This window comes from Chiloscyllium punctatum, chromosome 37, assembly GCF_047496795.1.
Source record: "Chiloscyllium punctatum isolate Juve2018m chromosome 37, sChiPun1.3, whole genome shotgun sequence".
Lineage (NCBI taxonomy): Eukaryota > Metazoa > Chordata > Chondrichthyes > Orectolobiformes > Hemiscylliidae > Chiloscyllium > Chiloscyllium punctatum.
Genome location: NC_092775.1, coordinates 46,722,762 through 46,747,610, shown reverse-complemented (window position 1 = coordinate 46,747,610; position 24,849 = coordinate 46,722,762). Strand labels below are relative to the sequence as shown.

Sequence of the window (24,849 nt, the reverse complement as noted above, 5' to 3'; positions counted from 1 at the left end):
CAGTAAAGTGATGGAAAGGGTCTGCTCAGCAATGACCTGCCGAATGATGCCCAGTTTGAATTACACCACAACGATTCAGTTCCTGACCTGATAACAGCCTTGGTTCCAACATCAGCAAAAGAGCTGAATTCTCGAGGTGAGGTGAGAGTGACAGCCCTTAATGTAAAAATAGCATTTGACTGAGTGTCGCATCAAGGAGTTTTAGCTTTAGTATAAAGGGGATAGCTCTCCACTTGTTGGAGTTATAGCTAGCACATAGTTGTAGTTGAAGGTCAAGATTAGGGTGGTGCTGGAAATGCACAGTAGGTCAAGCAGCATCCGAGGAGCAGGCAAATCGACATTTCGGGCAAAAGCCCTTCATCAGGAATGAAGAAAATTCCTGTTGAAGGGCTTTTGCCTGAAACATTGATTTTCCTGCTCATTGGATGCTGCCTGACCTGCTGTGCTTTTCCAGCATCACTCTAATCTTGACTCTAGTCTCCAGCATCTGCTGTACTCACTTCTGCCCTGTGGTTGGAGGTCAATCAGTTCTAAGTAATTTTTTTCAGGTGTTCCTCAGGGTAGTGTCCTAGGCCCAGCTACATCAATGACTTTCCCTCCATCAAAAGGTCAGAAGTGGGGATGTTTGCTGATTGTGCAATGGGCAGCTCTGTTCTCAACTCATCAGATACTGAAGAATTGCTGAATCCTTCAGTGTAATTTTTTTTTAAACTGTTACTCAGAACTGAACTGGACTCGGCCTGCAGATGCTGTGGCTAGTTGGGCAGGTCAGTGATTAAGAATACTACAGTGTGCAACTCACGTTCTGACTCCCCGACACCTGTCCACCATCTACAAGGCACAAGTCAGAAGTGTGATGGAATACTCCCCACTTGCCTGGATGGGTGCAGCCCCAACAACACTCAAGAAGCTGTACACCTTCCAGAACAAAACAGCCTGCTTGAGTGGAACTACATCCGCATACATTCATTCCCAAGACCTTCAGTGTTGCGTCTGTGCACTCATTCCAAACTCTTGACCACAACCACTTGAAAAGACTTGGGTCACAGGTACATGGGAACCCAACCGGTTATAAGTTCCCTCCAAGTTATTCTCCATCCTGACTTGGAAATATATTGCAAATCCTTCACTGCCACTGGGTCAATGTCTTAGAATTGTCTCCCTAAAAGCTTTGTGGATGTGCTTGCACCAAATGGACTGCAGTGGTTCAAGAAGACAGCTCACTAACATCATCTTAATTGTAATTAGGAATGAGCAATAAACAGCCAGTTTAGTTCCTTGAATGAATTTCAAGAAGAACTCTTACCAATATCTGTCCTGTGAACTGTGGAGTCACCTTACATAAATACTCCATTAGGAGGCTACCCTCTCTCAGCTTCTAGTTTTTTGTAGATTTTTAACCAAACATTCTTAGGCTTGAAGTTGCACAACCTAACCTCTTATACTGAGGTAGCACATTCCCTGAACTGCTCTGAAAAAGCTTTTTCTGAGGAGAGACACTCTGCGTCCATCATATCTCAGTCAGAACTTTTGAACTGTGGAAGTTTCTAGGTTTTCTAAATTCAACTCAATCCTTGATTCTCCTGAACTGAGAACAAGCTAAACGCCTTCAATGTTTGTTCCATTTATCATTAAACCACTGCAGCATGAATGATTTTGCATGATCACTGTACTTGGTTACAATCACCTGCTCTCTGACACCAACTTACGTCACTGTTCTGGAAGGGTTGTCTAACCTGGTTTCTTCACAAAAATTCCTTCACAATGTCGTCATCATCCGCACACCACTACTTGGAAATTGAAGCTCTGAAAATGTTCATTAATATTACACAGCTTTCATCACAACAGGCAGATTTGCTACATAAATAACAAATTGGCTTGAGATTTGAAGGCGACTCTGGTCTTGTTTCCTGGCCACATTTTAAGGATGGTCACAATGTTTGCCACCTTGGCAAACCAAGCTGACCATATGATTTCCTATCACAACCGTCACATAGGCTGCTTACTCCTTTGTAACATTGCCTACCCCTCCCCGTGCTTTAGGCCTGATATTCAAGTTCTTTACCAGTTCACCTTCATGCCCTGCAGTTTCAGTGCTATCCTGGCTAGCTTTCCATCCTCTATGGTGTGTAAACTCCATCTCATCCATAACAAAGGTGCCGATTTATCTTCTGTTCTTCAGGCAGTCCTGACTCTGTGTTGTGAAATTCTCTGCTTAAACCCCTCTAACTTTCAACCTCCTCAATCTGATGGCCCATCCTTGATCACCCCACCTCCTGAGTTTCAGCAACTGATTTTGTCTGCTATTTCTTGGACAGTGTTGTTGACTGGAAATTTCTAATTAGCCACAGGCTGGTTACAGTTACATACATTGATTTTAGATAGAAACTGCCTGGGACACACAATAGGTAAGAGTATTTTAACATCTATTTACTAATAGGTAGTGGCAGATGTTATGGTCTCCCATTCACCAAAGTTTGGAATTTTGGCCTAAATTTACCAAGCAAAACACAGAATGTAACTTCAAAGTTTATGACGAGCAGTTAGTGACTTGCATAGCAGAATCTAGTTGAAGCTGCATGTCCTTTTGCCATGATGTGTTGTATAGAGTCACTTGTTTTTGCCTGGGTTTATCTCCTGACCAGGAGCGTTATTCATTTTGGCTGAACTGACTGTGGTGACATCTCCTGTTCTCAAACAATATTGCTGGTGTTTCTTATGTGCTGAAGTCTGCCTTTTCTTTTTAACCTTTCTGCTTCATGTTTATTATTTACTAAAGTGCAAAAAACAATAGAGGAGGGTTTTGCATATTCTATTTACTGAATTGACATTTTGCCATCAAATACACCTGTAAAAAGCAGTGTTGAGATTACGTGCCCATTAAACATGTGGCCAGATCCTGGGTATTATACTGCTCATTTATTGTTTTCTTGTAACTGATTTTCTGTATCATAAGGCAGTTCTGAAATTGCTCAGTTTATAAGATTAGGACATTTAAGAGAAAAACTTTAGATAAGCGAAGTTAGCATGCTAACTATTAGTGAATTTTAACTCTCTTTTTGCGGAGGTATAGTATGTTCATTGATTTGAATGGATATGTGGTAAATAGTGTAAAGCCTGTTACATGTGTGCATACTGAGATTGTAATGTGGTATGTTAAGCTTTTTGAGAGTGTACTCTGCTAATCAGAACATTTATTACGTTAGAATTAGACTGGGAAGTAATTGCATAAGGGGTATTAACATCAGAAAATATGTTAGGAAATCGTGAACATTTGAAATTCATATGTGTTTAAAGAAACTATTCAGCATTAAGAAAGCACTGCGAATTTTGCTTAACAAAATCACCTGGACACTGATCAATAATGTGCCTTTCACTTGGAATATTATTTGAAAATTGCGACTGATTAGATTACAGTCCAGGAAAATCTTTGAGACCCCTCCCCCCTCCCTGTCAAATTGGGCTATTTTATGCCTAAATAAATGTGTAATGCATAAACGCATTCTTTAGAAATTGTTTTATTAATTTGTTATACAAAATATACAGAGGAAATTGTGCCACTGTTTCCATGTATTGTGTGAAACACTATTATTGTTTTCATCAGCAACATCATTATAAATGATTTGCTGACATTAAAATGCTTTTTATATCAACCTGATCCTCTGTTCTGCAGAAAGCTGATGAATGTTAAAAGCTGATTCTGCTGCCCTCCCTTTCTCACTTTGGGGATTGTGATGATGCAATAATGATGAATAATCAATATGCCACAATAATTCACCAAACTATGGCACTTATTCAAAGCACTTCTGTGGTATGACCAGAACTGTCTGCTAATGTTGGAGTTTGGGCTCCATTGTTGTAGATTTCCTATTAGATGTAACTTCTTCTGAATCAAAACTGACCTCTTCAAGGTGTCAAAGTATCTCAGCATGCAAAGATAATGTCTTTAATTTATTAGTCCTTTTAGTGATAACCTGACACAAATTATAAATGGCAGTTTTTTTTTAGCCGTGTGTTCTTAATAATGTGGCATGACAAATATCTATCTGCTAGTTTAAAAAATCTGGTTAATCTTGTTGCTAAAGTTGCACACAGAGGAATGACATGCAAACTTGTTGAGTCTTGATCTACTACTTCCTATGCTCACCCAGTGTACATCTGCATCAGGAAACTAGACATCTGCTGGGACTTCTGTACTCATTTAAAAACCAATGTGAATTATGTTAAGTGGCAGTGGAACAATTTCACAACTTCACAATAAGCATATTTAACCAGCAGGGTGACATTGAAGCTAGGATATTCTATTAGAGTAGATTTTAGAAAGATCATATGGTCTGCTTCACTAACATTTACAACTGAAGAAATGATCTGAAAGTCAAACTTTAAGCTGCTTCCAAATATACTTTGTGAGCGAGTCTTACAAGTTTGTCAGACAAGCAGATGGCTCATCTCAGAATTACATAATGTTATCATTAACAAGGCAGTGATTAAAAAGTACATAATGACCTGAACTTCACATGAATTTTCTTCCAAGTTTTCAAATATTCCAACCTTTCCGCCATGTTGGCTGCACAATGTACTGAATTTCAGTAATTTGTTTCCTCTTTACCTGCCTTAAAAACAGGTTTTCTTTATAAAAGTGAATTCACTTTGCGGTGATGGGGCAGTTTCATCACTCATGCCAATTCAATGTGAACCTGTCCGTACTCCCAGTAGAGAAATCCTGTTAAATGCTATGACACAAGAAGATCAATTTATTGGTTCTGATTGAACACAGTTCAAGGTTCTTACTTTGCTCAGATCTATTTCTGTTTCATTGCTTGCTAGGATCTTGGTAGAGATTGACTATTTTTTAAAAACAGATTCAAACTTCCAACATGACAGGATTTCACAATTTGAAACTTTGACAATAACAAGTAACTTAAATGAGTACTTTTAACTAAGTCCTACTTTCTTTTTGTGGGCAACTTGTGTTTAACTCTCAGAATTGAATGCTCCTTTTTTTAAATTTTTGTACAGTCGATGAAACAGTCTCCATGTATATACTTCATGTCCCTTTCTGCAGACTTTTAATTTTTTCCAAAATTGATCCAAAGTGATTCTTAGTTCCCAAGTTAAACACTAAACAAAAAAAAACAAAGAACTGCAGATGCTGGAAATCAGAAACAAAATCCTAAATTAATGGAGAAACTCAGCAGGTCAGGGAGCATCTGTGGAAGGAATGCATTCTCTCCACAGATGCTACCTGACCTGCTGAGTTTTTCCAGCTATTTATGGTTTTATTTCTTAGTTACTGACTCTTTACTCCTGTTCTTTTCTCAGCCTGACAATTCGCAATCTAATAATTGTCTTTTACCATGAGGTATTGTTTCCCACAACTAGGTAATTTCTAACTTCGCACTAATTTGATCTTTTCTATCTGAATGTAGGCTCCTGCCTGCATTTCTGCTTAGTGAACTAAAATAACTTCTTTAATTTATAGCTTCACCCTCTGTCCAGGATCTGGAAATGTCAGAAAAGGTCACATGATCCCTTATTCTAAACTTAAAAATGCAGTCTCAAATCATCATCTTTTAAATCCTGTAAATATAGTAATATTAATATCTTGTTGACCTGCTTTCATTTTGTGATTCAGTAGGCATTGAAAGAGCTGTTCTGATCAGTGTTGCCTCATGGAAAGACAAATTCCAATTGAGACTGGTTTGTATTAACATCTTAACATGTCTGCAGGTTAATAGGAATATGATTTGAAACCCTGAAAATCCATTGTATGAAATTGTGACGTAGAAACACTTTTCACAATGTCAGTCGAAAGAGCCAAGCACCATTCCTGAGTTGGTGTCTTTGTCTTGCTATGAGATGCATCTGAATGTAGAAACTGTTCAGTCTTTTCTTCTGCCTTGTGTTTGTTGTGTAGGTCTGCGAAAGAGAACACTGAGGACATAGACTTAGTAGGCTCAAAAGGTTTGGTATTGTCAGTCAGATTGCTGTTCTTCTGCACTCTCTTATACAGCTTTTAATGATACCTGTGTGGATTTCGGCAGCAAGTGACTGGTCATTGTGGAGTTTCAATGTGTGAGTAACCTCCAGTGTCTCGCTGTCAACGCTGATGGGGTGACAGTATTACTTAAAAAAACAACAAAAAAAAGCAGCCACAGCAAAATAAAACCTGCAATGTCAAATAACGGTTATCTACAACAGCAGACAAATCTGGTTGATATTTGGGGCTAGTTTGGAAATCCAGCTTGACAACCTAAAAACCCTGACATGTCACAAAGCTTAATCTATAGGCAAATTATTCAATGATCCAAAGAGTCCTAACTCTGTATCTAATGATCCCTGTCTACACTTCCTTTGCTATCTTCAGTATTACAGGCACCCTCTGCCTAGCTCTGCATGGCTACCTTCTCTTGTGTTTTTTAAATTGCAGTTGTATTGAAAATAGGCATATAAGTTCTAGTTTTGTGATATATGCAGCTGTTAAAAACATTAAAATTATTTTGCTTTGTTGAGTTGCCATTAAATTGACAAAAAAATTCAGCTGTTTTGCTTTTTGATCTTTTTAGTTTATAACATTTCCATTTCCTCCAGGGACAAAATATAGTTAACAAAAGCCTTTGATTTAAGAGATGGAAAGTATGCAATGCTGCTTTCTGTTTTAATTTCAAAATATTGAACACTTGGTCGAGTCTTTGCATTTTCTTGTAATAATTCAAAAATTGTCTCATACTTTTGGTCAATTTGGCAAAATTACACTGAATTGTGTCTTACATTTGTGTCATGGATCAGTAAGAATATAATTGATGATCATCGCTTGAACTGATTATCTTCAATAAGTATTAGAAAACCACTTGGAAAAATTATGGAGCTTGCATTTTTTTGTAATCAGCATTAAATCTTTCTAAGTTAATTTGATGCCACTATATTTTAAAGTAGCATGGGAAATGTGTGTAGTCCTGATTATTTTCACTATTATTTTGTTTAGGCACATGGCCACGCATTCACCACAAAAAACACATAAGTGCACCTACTGTGAAAAAATGTTCCACCGAAAAGACCACCTGAAGAACCACCTTCAGACACACGATCCAAATAAAGAGGCATTCAAGTGTGAAGAATGTGGCAAGAACTACAATACCAAGTTGGGCTACAAACGTCACCTGGCGCTGCATGCTGCCACTAGTGGTGACCTGACCTGCAAAGTATGCCTTCAGACATTTGAGAGTACAGAGGTTCTGCTTGAGCACCTGAAAACCCATTCAGGCAAGTCATCAAGTGGAGTTAAGGAGAAGAAGCACCAGTGTGACCACTGTGATCGACGGTTCTACACTCGCAAAGATGTTCGGAGACACATGGTAGTCCATACGGGCAGAAAAGACTTCCTCTGTCAGTATTGTGCTCAGAGATTTGGCAGAAAGGACCACTTGACAAGACATATGAAGAAGAGTCATTCGCAGGAATTATTGAAAATTAAGACTGAACCATCTGAAATGATGGGTCTGCTTCACTCCAGTCCACCCATAACAGTAAAGGAAGAACTTAGTCCAATGATGTGCATGGCGTCGAAGGAGGCAGTAGGAAAGCCATTTACTAGTTTACCAATGAGCATGTACAGTCCACACATTCAAGCCATGACAAATTCTGGATCGTCACACAGTCTGGTTGCAAGTTCTCTTGCCATGGGAATGGGTTGCCAAATGGAGTCTCCATCGTCAATTCATTCAGCGCCCCCTCAACCCCCTTCTAAATATCAGCTTGGATCTACCTCATATGCCACTGGCTTGTCTGAGAAGCCAACAGAAAGTTACTTAATGGACTTGCACAGCAGTTTGCCACTTTCAACCCATGAATCTCCGTCTTCACCAGCTAAAGTAGGCTTAGATTCACAAACTGGGCCTCTGGATGACATTTCTGGTGAACATTTGCTTTCCAAAAGCCCTGCTATAATTACGGAATCCCTCTGTACAGCAAACATGGACTTCTCGCATTTACTGAGCTTCTTACCACTGAACCACCCTACGTACAACCCACCTGTTTCAACGGGGGGGCTGGTAATGGGCTATGCTCAAAGTGAACCTCAGTCCTTGCTTACTGCTCTTCAGCCTCAACTCCAGGACTCCCAAGGATCTGGAAATGGTCTGAACTTTGGGCCTCTTCACCCATTGTCTCCAGTCTTTACCACCAGCCTGAGCACAACAACATTGCCACGATTCCACCAGGCTTTCCAGTGAACTACTGTTGAATCTTTTATTCAATAATCTGTGCTTGGAGTGGAAATTAATGAAGCGCACAAAGCTTTCTAGAACTCAAAGGAAGCTAAAGCTTTGAAGAAGCTTTTATAAGGCAATTTCCGTTATTCAGTTTAATCCATAATATGGAGGGTTATTTTTTTAAAAATCTATTAGCAACTGATGAGGCCTATACAAACAATGAGCCTTTTGCTTTCTACACTCTACTATGGATAGAAATCCACAGGAGGGCTGATCATATCAGAATTCTGAAGTGGATGAGTTTTAATGTGAAAATTACTCCCCAGATAGCTAACATTTCATATGTTTTTAACATACATGGAGACCTGTTACAACTGAGAAGTTAATTCATGAGCTAAAAGTCTGAAATAGAATTACAGGGAAAGATTAGTGAAGGATGGGAATATAATATAGTTAATATAGCATTGTGCAACATGTATTAATCTCTGCTTTGTCCAAATTGTGTTTTTAAAACAATTTTTGTCGCATGCAAAGGTCGCCTCATGAAACAAACGTTGCTCTTTGAAATAGTTAAATTGTGCTCGCCATGTGAGTTGTGCCCAGTCAACTGTCCTCTTAAAAAAATATATAGAATTGGTTTGTTTATTCTTTAAACACCTTTCAGTTCCTAAAAATGTAGATATGTGCCAGGAAGTGTTGACCATGAATAATTATTTGAAGAGCAGGGCCTAGAAATTACTGTTTATAATGGTGCTAGGGAAATGCTTAGCATATTCATATGACCTTTTGTTATTTTAATGGTGGTATTACCCATTTTAAGTAAACTGGTCAATACCTGTTAAAACAGCAAGCAAATCTAATGGACACTTCAAGTTGTGAGTGTTGGCAACAATAATTTCTAGCCTTGCATTTCTTTCTGTATAGCTAAATTTGTCATACTCTGGTGTATGAAAGTTTTCATCTTGCCAGATTGGTCCCTATTTACTACTATGATTGCAAAGCAGCTGCTTCATTTTCCTCAGGAAATAATATTTTTCATGAGGATAGATGTCACCTCGTTATGTTCAATTATTTCAATCCATTGTCTCACATTAAGCTATTATACTGTGGTGTGCAGAGCCTACATAGCTTATGCATATGCAGGTTATGAACATTAATATTAACTCACTTACAGCAAAGTTTATATGTTGCATCCTATGTAATAAAATTAGCAGTTTAAATTTTGCTGCTGATGTTTCTAGGGTACTGATTCAGCACCTCAGTGATTTTGTTCAGTACTAGGCTCAGGAGCACCCTCATTGTGTTCTGTGTAGTACTGTAAAAGTATTTCAGACCTTAAGAAATATTGGTTAAACATCTCTGAAAAAGGAATAGCCTAAAGCAAGGTAGACTTGAATGTTAGTTTGTAACAAAGGTACATAATTGCACAAAAAATAATCACAGCCAATCGATCAAAGTTAGCTTGATGCACATTTTTACCGGAGTCTGGCTCTATTTTTTCTAAACCATTGAAGAATCCTTCTTTGCGTCCAGATTTGTGGCACACTCAAAACTTAACATTTTGAATAAAATTAATTATCATAATAGCCACTATCTAAATGTGTGATGCAGTTTTCCTTCCAACACTAATTTTGCTTTTTAAAAAATAAGCTTTAAAAACAAAACACTGAACACACTCAATTCTCAGCTTACTGGGGAGATATTGTGGCTTAATTATAATGCAGTTGCTTCTTATATTTTAATCATCTGCCTTTTACATCTGAGTAATAATCCTAAATTTTGCTTTGTGCATTCATTTAAACCCCAAACGTATCCTCAAGAGAAGGAAAGACATTATGATATACATCTGTGTATAATACTAAAGTGCATATATTAGAAGATTTAGTTCCAAATTAAGTAGTTAAAACACATCAAGCTAATTAAATTCTTAACCATCGTCTGCAAGAGGTGCATTGTTGGCTTGTAGGCATAGTAATCTTAAAATCCATCAAGTATCACTAGACTTTTATTGTAGTGAATAATTACTTTGAAAATATTGTACCTTTCCTTGTATTTAGGAGTTGTGAGATCTACAAAGGATACAGAAAAGGGTGTTTGGTTTAAGAATACCCTGATTATATGTCAGGGTCTCATCAAGAAAGATTTTTATGTTATGCTTGTGTTTAATGTAAAGATTTTAATTCTGTTACTGTTTTGCCTCTCCTGACAGTGCCTTATTCTGGCCACCAGAGGCTTTGAGCTATTTTGAATCCTTATTTCACAGTTCTCTGAGCAGGACCTCACAAAGACACAACGCATCACCTCATGCATGCTTCTTGCTATAAGCCTAGGAGAAAACCAAATCTGCCTTACAGTGAATGTGGACCTCTGTTACTGAATCAACATCAGAAAAAACCTGCTGTTGATTTGCAATAAGCTGATTAAAAATGATTAAACTCCTTTTGCAAATCAACAATATCTGTATTTTAATATATAAATTATTATTTTTATGAAAATAATATCACTGCCAAATTACTATAATGGCAGAAGTCCAGTGTCATTTCTGTCATAGCCTAGAGTGGTTTATCTTATAAACCAGTAAACTGTTGCAGCAATATGTATAGTGTGGCTTTACTCAACTTAAATATCTTAATGGATTTCCTCAGTTCACTTTTTCAGGAGGAGATTAACATATAGACTGTTGTGGTACCAATTGGAAAATTACCTGCATGTTCCATTCTACCCCACAAAAAAAGAATTGTTTATATCATGGATGATTTGGATGCAGATGAGTGACAACAACTCTGTTACCTGTGGACAGATTTTGAGTTGATCTTAATATTGTTTGGTGAACAGCCAAAGTAACAATATCAACTTTATTCACATTGGTGAACAACTGTATAGTGATCGAGTACACCTTTCTTAATGAACATTTAATTCCTGTATTCATTGTAAGGCTAATAGTTCCTCTTATGGCTGGTTAACTCACTATGTTCTAGCACTTTCATAAATCTATATAGGAGAGTATCTCTTCAGCACCATAAACTGGTAATGAATCTTTTATAAAATTTAAGTGCCATTAGAATTTTGTTACATGTATTTAGTGTTACTTACGATAAGAGCATTACAGTGTTTTGTATTACTACCATTCAGCTGCTCTGTTTTGTACTTTAATACGTAGGATGTCTGATGTATAAATCAACTTGATGTAAAAACCACAAATACTCTCAAATCTTTTTTCTTTCTTGTTTAATTCTGTGTGCCAGGATTTCAAATTGTTAGCATTCAAAGATGTACAGACTGTATTTTGCATTGTACATGTTGCATCTCTCTTCGCTGTATATTAACCAATGTTTACCAATGATTTATACATCAGATGGCCCATAGTCAGTGTGCTTCCATAGTTGCACAATTTCTCTATTTTGTAAAGTTCTTTACAATTAAAAGTGTCATGTTCTATATTTGTACTGATATTTTAGGACTGAATGAAAGCAGATTCAAGGTAAAGTAATTTGCCTGTTATATTTTTTTCAAAAATATACATGCGTACTCCTAAAGAAAGTTCATAGACTTGGCATGGAGGCATAATCAACATTGTGTGTTTGCTGGATTGTTCCACAGTGGATGACAGAAGACTGAAAACAGTTTTGCTTCCTCACAAATCACTAAATACCGTTAAGATGGTTTTCCCCTCTCAAACTTCCATGTGCCAAGCTTCGTCCAGGACTAAACTGAATGTGTAAAACACTTAAGGCATAAAGTCCACATAAAGTGTCAATAGATTACTAGTAATAGATAGTAAAAAGTTATTGCAGTTGGAAAAAAAATGCAGGCAACTTCTGTCCTTTATATGTGTAGTAAATAGTATTTTTTCCTGCGTTTTGTTTTAAATACTGCATTCTGCCACAACAGGATGCTTATTGCATATGGTAATCATTATTTTTATATAGCATTTTATTTACATACTACTGGTATTTGTACAAAATGTATTTCAGGTAAAGAGCAACATAATCACATATTTTTACACGAGTGTTTTATCAGGTTTCATTAGCAATCTGTTGCTGCAGTTGAATTTGTTGGACATTTGTATTGGTAGATCCAAAGAAGTATTTCGGCAAACGTATTTACTTTATTGTACATTATACTTTGACTGCTACCATGTTATCTTTGAGCAATTAAAATATGGAGCTTGAATTGCTAAATGTTCCTTATTTACATTCATTCTGATTCCAACACATTTTGAAAAGAAGATTTAATGAGAAAAAAATACTGCATGATATATCAATGTGGAAACTTATTGTTTTGCAATTTTAGTAAAGGCTGGAAATCATCCAGTAAGATTAACAAAACAACCTTTTAAAATTTCCAGCTTCACTTCTGAGTCTGTTTACACAGGCATGTTTGCCAGCCTTTCATTCACCTGTTTGATGTGAAACCCCATTTAATTGCATTCAGAAAAATCCAACATGTATTTGTGGATTATTGTAAGAATTGAGGCAGATGTCTGTTTTTGATCAACTTCCCACGCTATCCATTAATTCAAACTGCCTTGATTTGTTTACTGATACATTCTTTTCATGTAGAAATTGACAAATGAAAGTTGGATCTAATATTTAACTTGGAAAGAATTGAGGTAAGGGCCCAGACCTTTTGATTCCTGTCAGAACCTTATCCAACCAATTATAATTATATTATTACTTGTCAGTGATTTGCATAGGAGACTTAAGAGTGTGACCTGTTCTGGATGCCTCCCTTATAGAAAACTGACTAGGAATTCACAAAGTGCTGAATTAGCATTAGAAGCCAAGCCAAGCCACGGCCCTTTTTTAAACAACATAAAAGGGGTTTAAAGGTCCAAAACGTACTTTGAAATATGGAGCGAAAGTAAGTGTGTAAGGTAAGTAGTTGGGCAGCCTGTCAGTTGGTGGGATCATAAACTAGATTGGTTTGGAGGGATGCAGGATGGACTGGTGTGGCTCAGAGTGGAGGTTGTGTGGTAGCGTCAAGTCTAGTTGGGTCAGGAAACCAGTGACTTATCAATGGGGAGATTGGGAATTTTGGGCTTGTGGGTGGAAAATGTCAGGGTTTAGAATTTGGTCGTGGGGCGTATTGGAGACTAGGAAGGTCAGTGGGGAGTGTCATTGTTAGTGATTAGAGACAAATTTATTGCTACTCAGGAGTTAAAGAAGTTTTCAGTCACTAAGTCAAAAATGTCAAAACCTCTGACTCTCTAACCTGAAGTTTGGAAACTCTTCTGGAAGGCTCCAGATGTTGGATAATTTCCTATTGCACGTTTAAACTTTCCAGGCAGTCATAGAGTCATCGAGATGCACAGCACAGAAACAAACCCTTCAATCCAACTCGTCAACACTGACCAGATGTTGTAAATTGATCCAATCCCATTTGCCAGCACTTGGCCCATATCCGCCTTAACCCTCATGTACCCATCCAGGTGCTTTTTAAATGTTGTAATTGTACCGGAGTCCACTACTTCCTCTGGCAGCTCATTCCATACATGCGTCACCCTCTGCGTGAAAAAGTTGTCCCTTAGGTCCCTTTTAAATCTTTCCCCTCTCAACCTAAACCTATGCCCTCTACTTCTGGACACACCCATGCCAGGGAAAAGACCCTGTCTATTTACCCTATCCAAAGCCCTCATGATTTTATATATCTCCATAAGGTCACCCCTCAGCCTCCGATGCTCCAGGGAAAACAGCCCCAGCCTATTCAGCCTCTGGCTATAACTCAAATTCACCCACTTTAGCAACATACTTATAAATCTGTTCGGAACCCTTCAACTTTGGCAATATCCTTCTTTTAGGAGGCAGACCAGATTTGCACACAATATTCTACAAATGGCCTAACCAATGTTCTGTACCACTGCAACATGAAGTCCCAACTCCTATACTCAATGTTCTGACCAATATCTTCACTATCCTATCTACCTGACGCTCCACTTTCAAAGAGCTATGAACTTGCACTCTTCAGCCAAATGGCCCATCTGATCACAATCCAGTTGTACTCTGAGGTAATCTTCTTTGCTGTCCACTACACCTCCAATTTTGGGGGTGCCATCTGCAAACTTACTATATTCACATGCTATTCATATGCTATGTTCACATGAAAATTATTTATGTAAATGATGAAAGCAGTGGACCCAGCAATGATTCTTGTGACACACCACTGGTCATAGGCCTTCAGTCTGAAAAGCAACTCTCCACCACCACCTTCGAGCCAGTTCTGTGTCCAAATGGCTCGTTCTCCTGTATTGCATGTGATCTAACCTTGCTAACCAGTTTATCAGAGGAACCTTGTTGTACGCCATACAGATCACATCTATTGCTCTGCCTTCATCAATCCTTTTTCAAAAAACTCAAGCAAGTTAGTGAGACATGATTTCCCATGTTGAAAGCCGTGCTGACTATCCCTAACCAGCTTTTGTCTAGTCAAATATATGTAAATCCTGTCCCCCAGGATTCCCTCCGTCAATTTGCCCACCATCAATGTCAGGCTCACTAATTTATAATTCCCTGGCTTTTCCTTATTGACTTTCTTAAATAGTGGCATGTTAGCCAACCTCCAGTTCACCAGTACCTCACCTGTGACTATCAATGATCCAAATATCTCAGCAAGAGGCCCAATAATCATTTCCCTAGCTTCCCACGGATATCCAGAGTACACCTGATCAGGTCTTGGAGATTTATTCACCTTTTAAGACATCCTGTGTTTTAAGACATCCTGTTCCTCCTCTCTAACATGAACATTTTTCAAGATCTCACCCTCTATTTCTCCACATTCTGTGCCTTCCATGTCTTTCCCTACAATAAACACTAGTGCAAAATACTTGTTTATTATCTCTCCCACTTCCTGCGGCTCCACACAAAGGCTGCCTTGCTGATCTTTGAAGGGCCCTATTCTCTCACTAGTTACCTTTTTCTCCTTAATGTATTTGTAAAAACCCTTTGTATTCTCCTTAACCCTATTTGCCAAAGCTATCTCATGTCCCCTTTTTGCCCTCCTGATTTTCTCTTAAGTATACTCCTGCCTTTATATTCTTCTAAGGATTTACTCAATCTGTCTACACCTGACATATGCTTCCTTCTTTTTCTTGACCAAACCCTCAATTTCTCTAGTCATCCAGCATTCCCTACACCTACCAGCTTTTCCTTTCACCCTAATACTGTCTCTGGATTCTTGTTAGCTCATTTTGAAGGCTTCCTATTTTTCAGCCATCCCTTTAACTGCAAACATCCACACTAATCAACATTTGAAAGTTCTTGCTTAATACCATCAAAATTGGCCTTGCTCCAATTTAAGAGCTTCAACTTTTAGGTCCAGTCTATTCTTTTCCATCACTATTTTAAGACTAATAGAATTATGGTCGCTGGCCCCAAAGTGCTCCCCCACTGACACCTCCGTCACCTGCCCTTCCTTATTTCCCAAAATTGGGTCAAGCTTTGCACCTTCTTCCGTAGGAACATCCACATACTGAATCAGAAAATTTTCTTGTATATACTTAACAAATTCCACTCCATCCAAACCCACTATGGCTGTCCCAGTCTATGTTTGGAAAGTTAAAATCCCCTACCGAAACCACCCTATTTTCTACAGATAACAGATCTCCTCAAAAATTTGTTTCTCAATTTTCCGCTGACTATTAGGGGCTCTATAAGGTGATCATCCCTTTCTTCTTTCTCAGTTCCACCCAAATAGCTTCCCTCGAGGTACTCCCAGGAATATCCTCCCTCAGTACAGCTGTAATGTTATCACTTATCAAAAACGCCACTCCGCCTCCTGTCTTGCCCCACACCCCCCTTCTGTCCTTCCTGTAGCATTTGTGTCCTGGAAAATTAAGCTGCCACTCTTGTCCATCCCTGAACCATGTTTCTGTAACTGCTATCATATCCCAGTGTTATGTTCCTTACCATGCCCTGAGTTCATCTGCATCCCATATTTGACCTCTTGCATTGAATGTAGTTGTAGTTTAATTTACCTTGTTCTCTGCTTTGTTCCTGACTGCTTGACTGGCTGTTTTTCCCAACTATACCAGTTTCAGAGTCATGTCTTTCCTCATTATCTCCCTAGGTTCTTGCCCCACCCCCCACCTTACTAGTTTAAATCGCCCTAAGCAGCTCCAGCAAATCTCCCTGCCAGTGTATTAGTTTTCTTCCAATTTCAGTGCATTCTGTCCTCCGTATGCAGGTCACTTAGTTCCGACAGTCACCTGCGTCTGGACCTCTGGTCCCATGCACAATTCCAGTGTACACTTCAGCAACAATCAACTTCCAATTAGAATATCTGGCCAGTGTTTATGTAGCACTCTTGATCTGTATTTATCCAGAATGTCAGTGCAGATCATTAAAGAGACTTGAGCTACTCAACACCTTCAGTCCTCTGGCACCACTCCCAAAACATAAGCAACTGCGTGTGAACCAACAAAAACATTTACGCAGATTCAGTGGTTAGAATAAATCTGGAGAATGAATTCAGCTTTACAGTGCATAAAAAGCATTTACACAAGAGCCAGTAACCTTCAGTCACCTTTCTATGCCTTATTTTAATTGACACAGCAACATTGTACTTTCCAATTTAGATTTTGCAAAAATGATTAGTGCAACACTATCGTGAGACAGTTTGGTGGGGAATTTCCCTTTTCATATGCTGGCTTCTGTTTAGTGACTTTTTTTTCATTCACATTTTGCACTTAGAGCAAACAGCTGTTTGTAAGGGTTTGGCAAGTTTTCTGTTTTTCAATCTTCAAACATATTTTGTATTTTGATGTTCATGGGAATTGGGGGGAAAAAGCCTGAATAAGTTATGCTCCTTCCATTTCACCTTTGAGCCTTGTCAGGAATTGTTCTTATTTTGCAGTGGTTTGATTCCAGGGTTCTTTAGAATATTGTTACTTGTGTTGCTGAGAAAGGACAGGCAGCACCACCAGTAATGAGGTGATCCTCTTGGTTTTACCAAATATACTACTTGCAATTTTCTTTTTTGTTTCTTTATTAATTTTAATCTAAATATCAAGACAATGTGGCATTAACAGTCAAACCTTTTGGAATTCTCTACTCAAGAGTCGTGGATGAGCCATCATCAAGTATATCTAAGGATTTTTAGTGTCTAAAGGAATCTGGAGATATGGAGAGTAGGTGGGAAAGTGAAATTGAGCAAGATCTGCTGCAATCAAATGAAGTATGGAGAGGCTGAATAGGCTGGGGCTGTTTTCCATGGTGTGTCTGAGGCTGAGGGGTGACCATAGACGTTGATAAAATCATGAGCGTGGATCGGGTAAATAGACAACGTATTTTCTCTGGGGTAGAGTAGTCCAGAACTAGAGAACATAGGATGAGAGGGGAAAGGTTTAAAAGGGACCTAATGAAAGCCAGGATATCGGCCAGGTTTGATGGATTCTGGCTTTAGGTTTTGGGAGGCTAAAGGAGTCTCTGTTTGGGAGACTTGCTTGAGGGGGAGTTCCTGATGTCTTTCGATCAGCTGAGCCAGAAATTGTCCAGTAGGGACCTCCTTTCATTATTTTCAGATTAAAAGGACTTTATACAGAAAAAGACTACATATTGGTTAATCCCTACAAGTCTGACATGGAGAGGAGAGTACTTCGGTCCACAGGTACTCTCTCGATCAGTACCCTCTATCATTTACCAGGAGATAGTGTCTCGAAGGACATTGAACGGCTGTGTGGAATCTGGACTCAAGAATTGGGGGTGGAGATCTCGTCAGAGGCATGGGAGGATAGTTGGGAGAATTGTGAGGAAGATTTCAATCTGTAATAGGATGCAGGCTATGCAACTGAAGGTTCTCTGTAAGGTCTATTTGGCTCTGGAGCAGCTTGCGAAATTTAAAAAATGAACGCCCTCAATGTGTCCCAAATATAAAACAAATATTGGTACTGTTCCTCATTGCATGTGGTCATAACACAAGCTTCGTAGTTATTGGGGCGCTATAGCAAGTGTTCTGGAAGGGGTCTTGGGAACTGAGGTCAGGGTAGATCCAGTATCCCCTCTCATGGGTCTGCCAAATCTGCCCGCTTTAGATGCGCAAAGGAAGAAAGTGCTTAATATTCTTTCATGTTGTGCACGGAAGAACATTCTAATGAGCTGGACATCGGAAAATCCTCCAGGACTTTTGGGATGGCGTAGGTTAGTTATGGAACATATCCCCCTAGATTTCCTTACAAGTATGGTGCACCAGAAAAGGGAACTTTTTAATAGGACGTGACGACCCTTTCTGAATTTTATGGATGTAGATTTGTGGGCTATATTGATGAGGGCCTTTGTGCAGCCGCGAGGGCTATGTCTGGCGGTCCAGGGGCCCCTGAGAGGTAGAATCCTGAATAAATACGGATATGCCAACTGACGCTTCTGGAGATGGGGAGCTTTGTTGGGGTTGCGCTGAGTGCTGTCATTTAACTTAGTTCAATCTAATTTAATTTTGTTTCATTATTTATTGCATTGTAGATGGGTAGATTTTTTTCCTCTAATTTGTGGAGGAGAGTAGTAGTTCATTTATTGTTATACTATAAAATTGTTATACTAGTTCATAGTAATTTTATAATTTTGTAAAAAATTCAAAATCTTATTCAATAAGAAAAAGGAAGGGACCTTAGGAGCAACTTTTTCATGCAGAGAAAGGTGTGTGTCTGGAATGAACTGCCAGAGGAAGTGGTGGAGGCTGGTACAGTCACAACATGAAAAGGCACTGGATGGGGAAAAGAATAGGAAGGGTTTAGAGCGATATGGACAAAGTGCTGGCAAACGGGACTCGGATTAATGTAGGATATCTGGTTGCCATGAACCAAGTTGGACCAAAGGGTCTGTTTCTGTGCTGTACACCTCTATGACGCTACTGGAGTAGGCTGTTAATATATACCTGAGTTATACTGAACATTGATAGCTTTCGATAGTATAAAATATTAATTTGATATAAAATAGTATTGTAGAACCCATTGTATTAAACTTTAAAGACTAATATATGCATTTTGTTTTCCTTCAAATTTTGTAAAATGTTAATATTAGTGAGTGAGCAGTTAGTGATTCACCCTTGCACAACTGGCTAGTTTAAATTTCCTGTCTAATTACTAATGCATACTTACCTGTTTTGAAGTGTGTGTGTGTTAGGGGTGGCAGGTGGCAACAACAACATCTTCATATATCCCCATAGCTGGAGCACATCATGTTGAAGAAAGGAAACCAAGCTTGAAATTTGAGAGATTTGGCACTGAAAGCATGCCAATTTTATTTTCATAGATGTACTTCCAACTTGATTGAAATTTTCATTAGTTATCTTTGACAGAAGTGTTTCAATGGCATCTCTTTCTGAAGTTAAGCAAATTTCATTTTGTATGCTTATTGTACCTCAGACACAGTTTTCTAAATTTATAAGTTCAACTTCATTGACATCATTGCTTACAGGTCAAAGGAGCAGGAACTTGCAAACCCTGTGTTTGGAAAGTGGTAATATGCATTATCACATTGAATTTCACCATTTGAAAGTAATTTGAAACTGAGAAAGTAAAATATGTACTTAAAGAACAATCTTGGAGTTGATCTGTAAATGTTGACAAATATCAGAAATGTATCAAACGTGAATGGCTTCATTAAGCCCTTCCCAATTCCCATAAAATACAAGAGTTTATCTCTTTCTTAGAGTCACTACTTCAAAAATAAAACCTGTATGTTATTGCTATCCCTTCACCCATGCCCCAACTCCAATAATATATTGATTGGACATTGGGTCATAAGTGTGACAGAATGGATACAGCTCCAACAACCTTGACACCGTCCAGGTCAAAGCAGCCCTCTTGATTGGCACTAGATCCATAACCAGTGACGCTCAGTATCAGCAGTGTTTACAAGATGCACTGCAGAAATTCACTGAAGATCCTTAGACAGCAGACCCATGATCACTTCCATCTAGAAGGATAACAGCAGCCTCCAAGTCACTCACCATCCTGACTTGGAAATATATCACCATTCCTTCACTGTTGCTGGGTCAAAATCCTGGAATCCCCTTCCTAAGAGTATTGTGCATCAACGCACAGCAGGTGGACTACAGCGGTTTAAGAAGGGAGCTCACGGATTTAGGACCATTTGGCACAAGCGATTTGGTGCAGCCTGTTTGGCACGGCCTATTTTGCCGCAGACCCATTTAGGTGCAGAACTATTTTGGCGCAGATATACAGTAGTCATCAATGAAAATCAACATAATAGAATCGTTAAATGGGTAGTTTCCAGTAGTTTGTAGTTATTATTAAAATAACTAGTCATCAAAGAAAAACAACTGTATAGGGAACTTGACAAGTGATTAACGAGTGCCTAGAATATTTGTCGGAAGCTTGCCAAGGAACAATGTCTAACAACAGAGCGCTGAAGAAAATGATTCGTAGGATAAGGAAAGAAATTGGTGCTTCCCCAGTAAATCCAGGAAATTTAGAAGAACTTGTAATTCCGGATAGCTTTTAAACATATTCTGTTAATGAATATAATGAAGAACCAGCCGACAGCGGTAGCACCACCTGCAGAATTCTTCTATTTTGGAAGAAAAAGGAATGCCGAGTTTCTGAAACAATCAAAAAAGTTGTATGTTGATGGAACATTCAAAATTTCCCCACCTCTATTTTCACAAAAGTTTGTTATTTTAGGGGAAATACATTAAGATGTGTTCCCACTGTTGTATGCTTTACTCCCAAATAAGTTACAAACAAAATACGATAAATTATTTGAAATGGTTCTGGAAACACAGCCTGAATGCCGCCCTGACATTATCAACTGTGACTTTGAACTTGTACATCTCGTATCAGGGCATGATATTCCATCGAAATACTTTTTTGTTAGAAATTTTGAGGAACCACAGTTAGGAGTGGACTAATCACAGACTAAATGCAGTTGATGCAAATACAACTACAACCCACTGGAAACTACCCATTTAATAATTCTACTATTATGTTGTTTTTCTTTGATGACTACTGTATATCTGCGCCAAAATAGTTCTGTGCCTAAATGGCTCTGTGGCAAAATAGGCTGCACCAGACCGGTTGCGCCAAAATGGCTGCGCCGAATGATCTCACTCTGGGAGCTCACCACCACCTTCTCGAGGTCATGGGACGGGTAGTAAATAATGGCCCAGCCAGCAACACCCACATCCCACAAATGAATAACAAAAAGACAATTGCAGTGAGGTAGTGTTGTGATTGCTACGTTATGGTTATATTCCATGCACTTCCCTTCAGTTTTTTTTGCTTGCGATACATAGGTTTAGGTGAAAACAAACCAAATAGCATATTGTAATTTCAAATAGTAATACTAATAGTAATAGTAAAATCCAAGCTATTATAAATTAGTCATAATGCACTAGTACCTGGGGACAGTCAGTTATTTGGGCTGATTTCTCAGTTCTATGTTTTTTTGGATTGCGATTATTGGGGGAAAAAAATCCTTTGTGCCTCGCTTATTAATGATATGCTTTTGATTCAATTGTACAAAAGAAGTTCAAGACTGACGTGTACTCTGAGCTAAATTAGTTGCTGTTAGCCAAATGTACCTAAAGAGCAGTTCAGCACAGGATGCTGCTCTTTGCTCGAGTCGCCAAATTAATACCACTCCTCAGCTTTAGCTTTTTCCTATAGCTGCCACTTCTTCCACCTCCACCTCCCCCCCCCCCCCCCCACCACACACTTCAAGTGTTAACTTAATTCTCTTCTGAAATACACCACCCTTTCAAGTAGTCCATTTAAGTTCATCATACACTCTTGTGAAAGTACTCCTCTTCATGTTGCTTTTCATATGCCAATTTGCCCTGTTGTTGCCTATGCTTCTATGTGGAAAGAGCCATTCCTCCTTTTGTTAAATCTCCATTTAATCTCTGCTCGAATGATTATGCCAGTTTGTGTAATTAAAGCCTTTCGTATCTCCAACACCATTTTAGCAAATCTCCTCTGCTCACCTTCTAAGGCCTTGCCATCTTGTTTGTGTATTCAATCCAATTCCAGACACCATAGGCTCAACAATATTTTAATATCTTCCTCACTTTTTGCACCCTATATCTCTATTTATAAAAATAAGGATTTCATTTTAACAGATAGCAGTGAGCCATTATTGTAATTTGCACAGTGAGAGTAATGCCATCAACTAACCACTATCAGTGGAACTGTGTATGAAGAGAAGAATCAAGTGCATAGCTCAAAGTGCTGTTTGACACATATCATTAAATATCTAAGACTCCATTTCAAACTGTTTACTAATCCACTGAGGATGAAAGGAATGGGGATTCAGAGCCAGAATGCATGCTGTCTGAGATTGAGGAGCCCTAATGTGAGCAAAGAATCTACCCAAGTCATGAGGATGTTACATGTTGAGTTGAAATTAAATTTTCTGAAATACTATGTAAAGTTAAGGGAGGAATTTGGGTCAGTGTTTCAAGTATTGCATAACTGCTAAACACATTGCCAAGACCATGAAGCCTATAGCTCACCCTGAATGCAGAAACCTTTTCATTTGTGGGGTGAAATTGAGACAATGATCAGGGAACTAATCAACTATCCCTGAGCCACTGGGGACCTACACTGTGGGTGAGCCCTGTTGTATGATTGTGCTTAAAATCTGATGTCACCATTTGGTTTATTTTGATGTGTGACACTGGATGAAGTTTTTCAAGAGTTGGCAGGCACAGTGGTTTCTAGATTAGACTTTGATGTGGGATTCCACCGGATGAAGCATCATACCAGTTCAAGAGAGGTGACAGCTTCTGTCACTCCTGTATTGGCAAAGACCTCAAGACATTCCTCTTTGGCATCAATGTAACAGCAGAGATAAATAAACATGAAGTCCTTGGTGATAAAGAATCTTAATGATAGCCAATATCTCAGATGACATCATTACTCATGGAGTCAATAGAAAGGAACATAATGAAATGCTGAGATTATTAGACACTGCAGTCAGCAGGAACTTAATGGTAAATGCAGACAAGTGTTTGTTGAATGTAATAGAGCCAACATTAATGGGCAGAAATTCACAAGTGGCAGAATCGATCCATCCAAAGATAGCTCATGTTTTTATGCTAATTTTCAGTCTGAGGATAATTAAGTTGCCCAGTGTATGGATCTTTCTGTAATTTGGTTTTCTGTCTCCTGTTCGTAGTCCTATTTTGTATGTCAAGCAATTAACACAGTAGCTGCTCGCTCTGGAACAAAAAAAGTGCTAGAGAAACTGATGTCTGATAGTATCTGTGGAGAGGAAACAGTTAACTGTTCGTGTTATTTTCCCTGGAGTGTGAGAGGTTGAAGTGACCTTGTAGAGGCTTATACCATCATGAGGGGCATGGTTAGGGCGAATAGTCAAGGTCTTAATTTTAACCAAATCTATTTTTGAATGTGACGAGGAGATGAACCCTCTTAATTAAATTAAACCCCCAGAATAGTTCACTTTGCCTTATAATCTGTTAAAATATGAGTGACAGAGAACTCCCAACTTCCACTAAAAATGAATATTAAACAACTGTTTACAACTCTAAGTACCCTTTCTCTTGGCTGCTTAATACCTGCCTTAAACTCTTAACAAAATGCTGTTCCAATAAGACACTTATTCAAATTACATCAACTTCATTTCAAAACCACATAGCCATTGTCATATTCTGTGCTTTACTACTTCCAGCTGAAGATCTCTCTGGGTAGTTGCCATTCTTTTTACTGCAAAAAGGCTTCATATGAAAAGAGAGCAAGAGGTTAGATCTCCAGGCTTATCTGTCTTGACGGCAGTTGCTCTCTCATTTTCAAAATTCCCACATTTCTTATTCCCAACATCAGATCGCCTCATTGGGTCAATTTTGACAAAACAATAAATTCAAATTCTATTGGGTTTTAGTATCTGGGGTATAATTTAAACACTTTTAAATTCAAATTGTTGTCAAAATAGCAACCAAAGCTCAAGGAGCCATTTCACAGCCAAATGTTACATACTTTCAATTTTCCAGTAAACTCTGGGACTGCCATCTAGTCACAAACACAGGCGCCTGTAACCTCTCAGTTCAGAACAGCATTCATGCTCATTTAAAGGTACAGTACCCGCCTTCAACTTCATCACACATGTTCATTATCCCTTTCTTGTCCTGTAGTGGTAGCTTGAACAATACTGTCACCTCTCCATTTTACATTTCTTAAACTCATTGCAAGCAGGAAATTACATGCTTATCAAAGCATATTTTAAACCAAGTCTTCATGATGATCTCTATTTACCCATGTTGCTTCTTGTGCTGCACTTTACCAACCAGCCTGTGCTGTGTATCTATCCATATAAGCCCATCTTGGGTTTGCACTCATGTTTTCTTGGCTGATCCCTTTTAAAAAAAACTGTTCCTTCTTGCTCTGTATTTTTCTCTTATGATATTTTGTGGTTTCAGGTGGACAATTTAATTAAATTAGGTATAATTTATAAACAGTATGCATATTTTTGATAGCCAGCAAAATAAATAGGAATTATGTATACAAAACTAGTACAGAATGCAAGTCTTCATTTAATTTAAAGGGATGAAATAAATGCTTATTTATTGTTGCCCTGGCTTCAAATTATGTAAATTTACAATAGTCTGTTCAGTCTACTCTCATAAATAGCATTGTTAGTGTATTAAAATTTAGATTTAGTCGGGTTCTGCT

At 38.5% G+C, this 24,849-nt stretch overlaps 1 protein-coding gene across 4 annotated transcripts in view; it reads left to right on the top strand.

The window, feature by feature from the left end:
- plagl2 (pleiomorphic adenoma gene-like 2) overlaps positions 1-12,391 on the top strand; it is a 145,480-nt gene extending 133,089 nt beyond the window's left edge. For all 4 annotated transcript variants that reach the window (XM_072556769.1, XM_072556771.1, XM_072556770.1 and 1 more), the window contains one exon: positions 6,986-12,391. In XM_072556769.1, the coding sequence (XP_072412870.1) occupies positions 6,986-8,231 (1,246 nt within the window). In that variant the 3' untranslated portion in view covers positions 8,232-12,391. The remainder of the gene's footprint in view (positions 1-6,985) is intronic.
- The last annotated feature ends 12,458 nt before the right edge of the window (positions 12,392-24,849 follow it).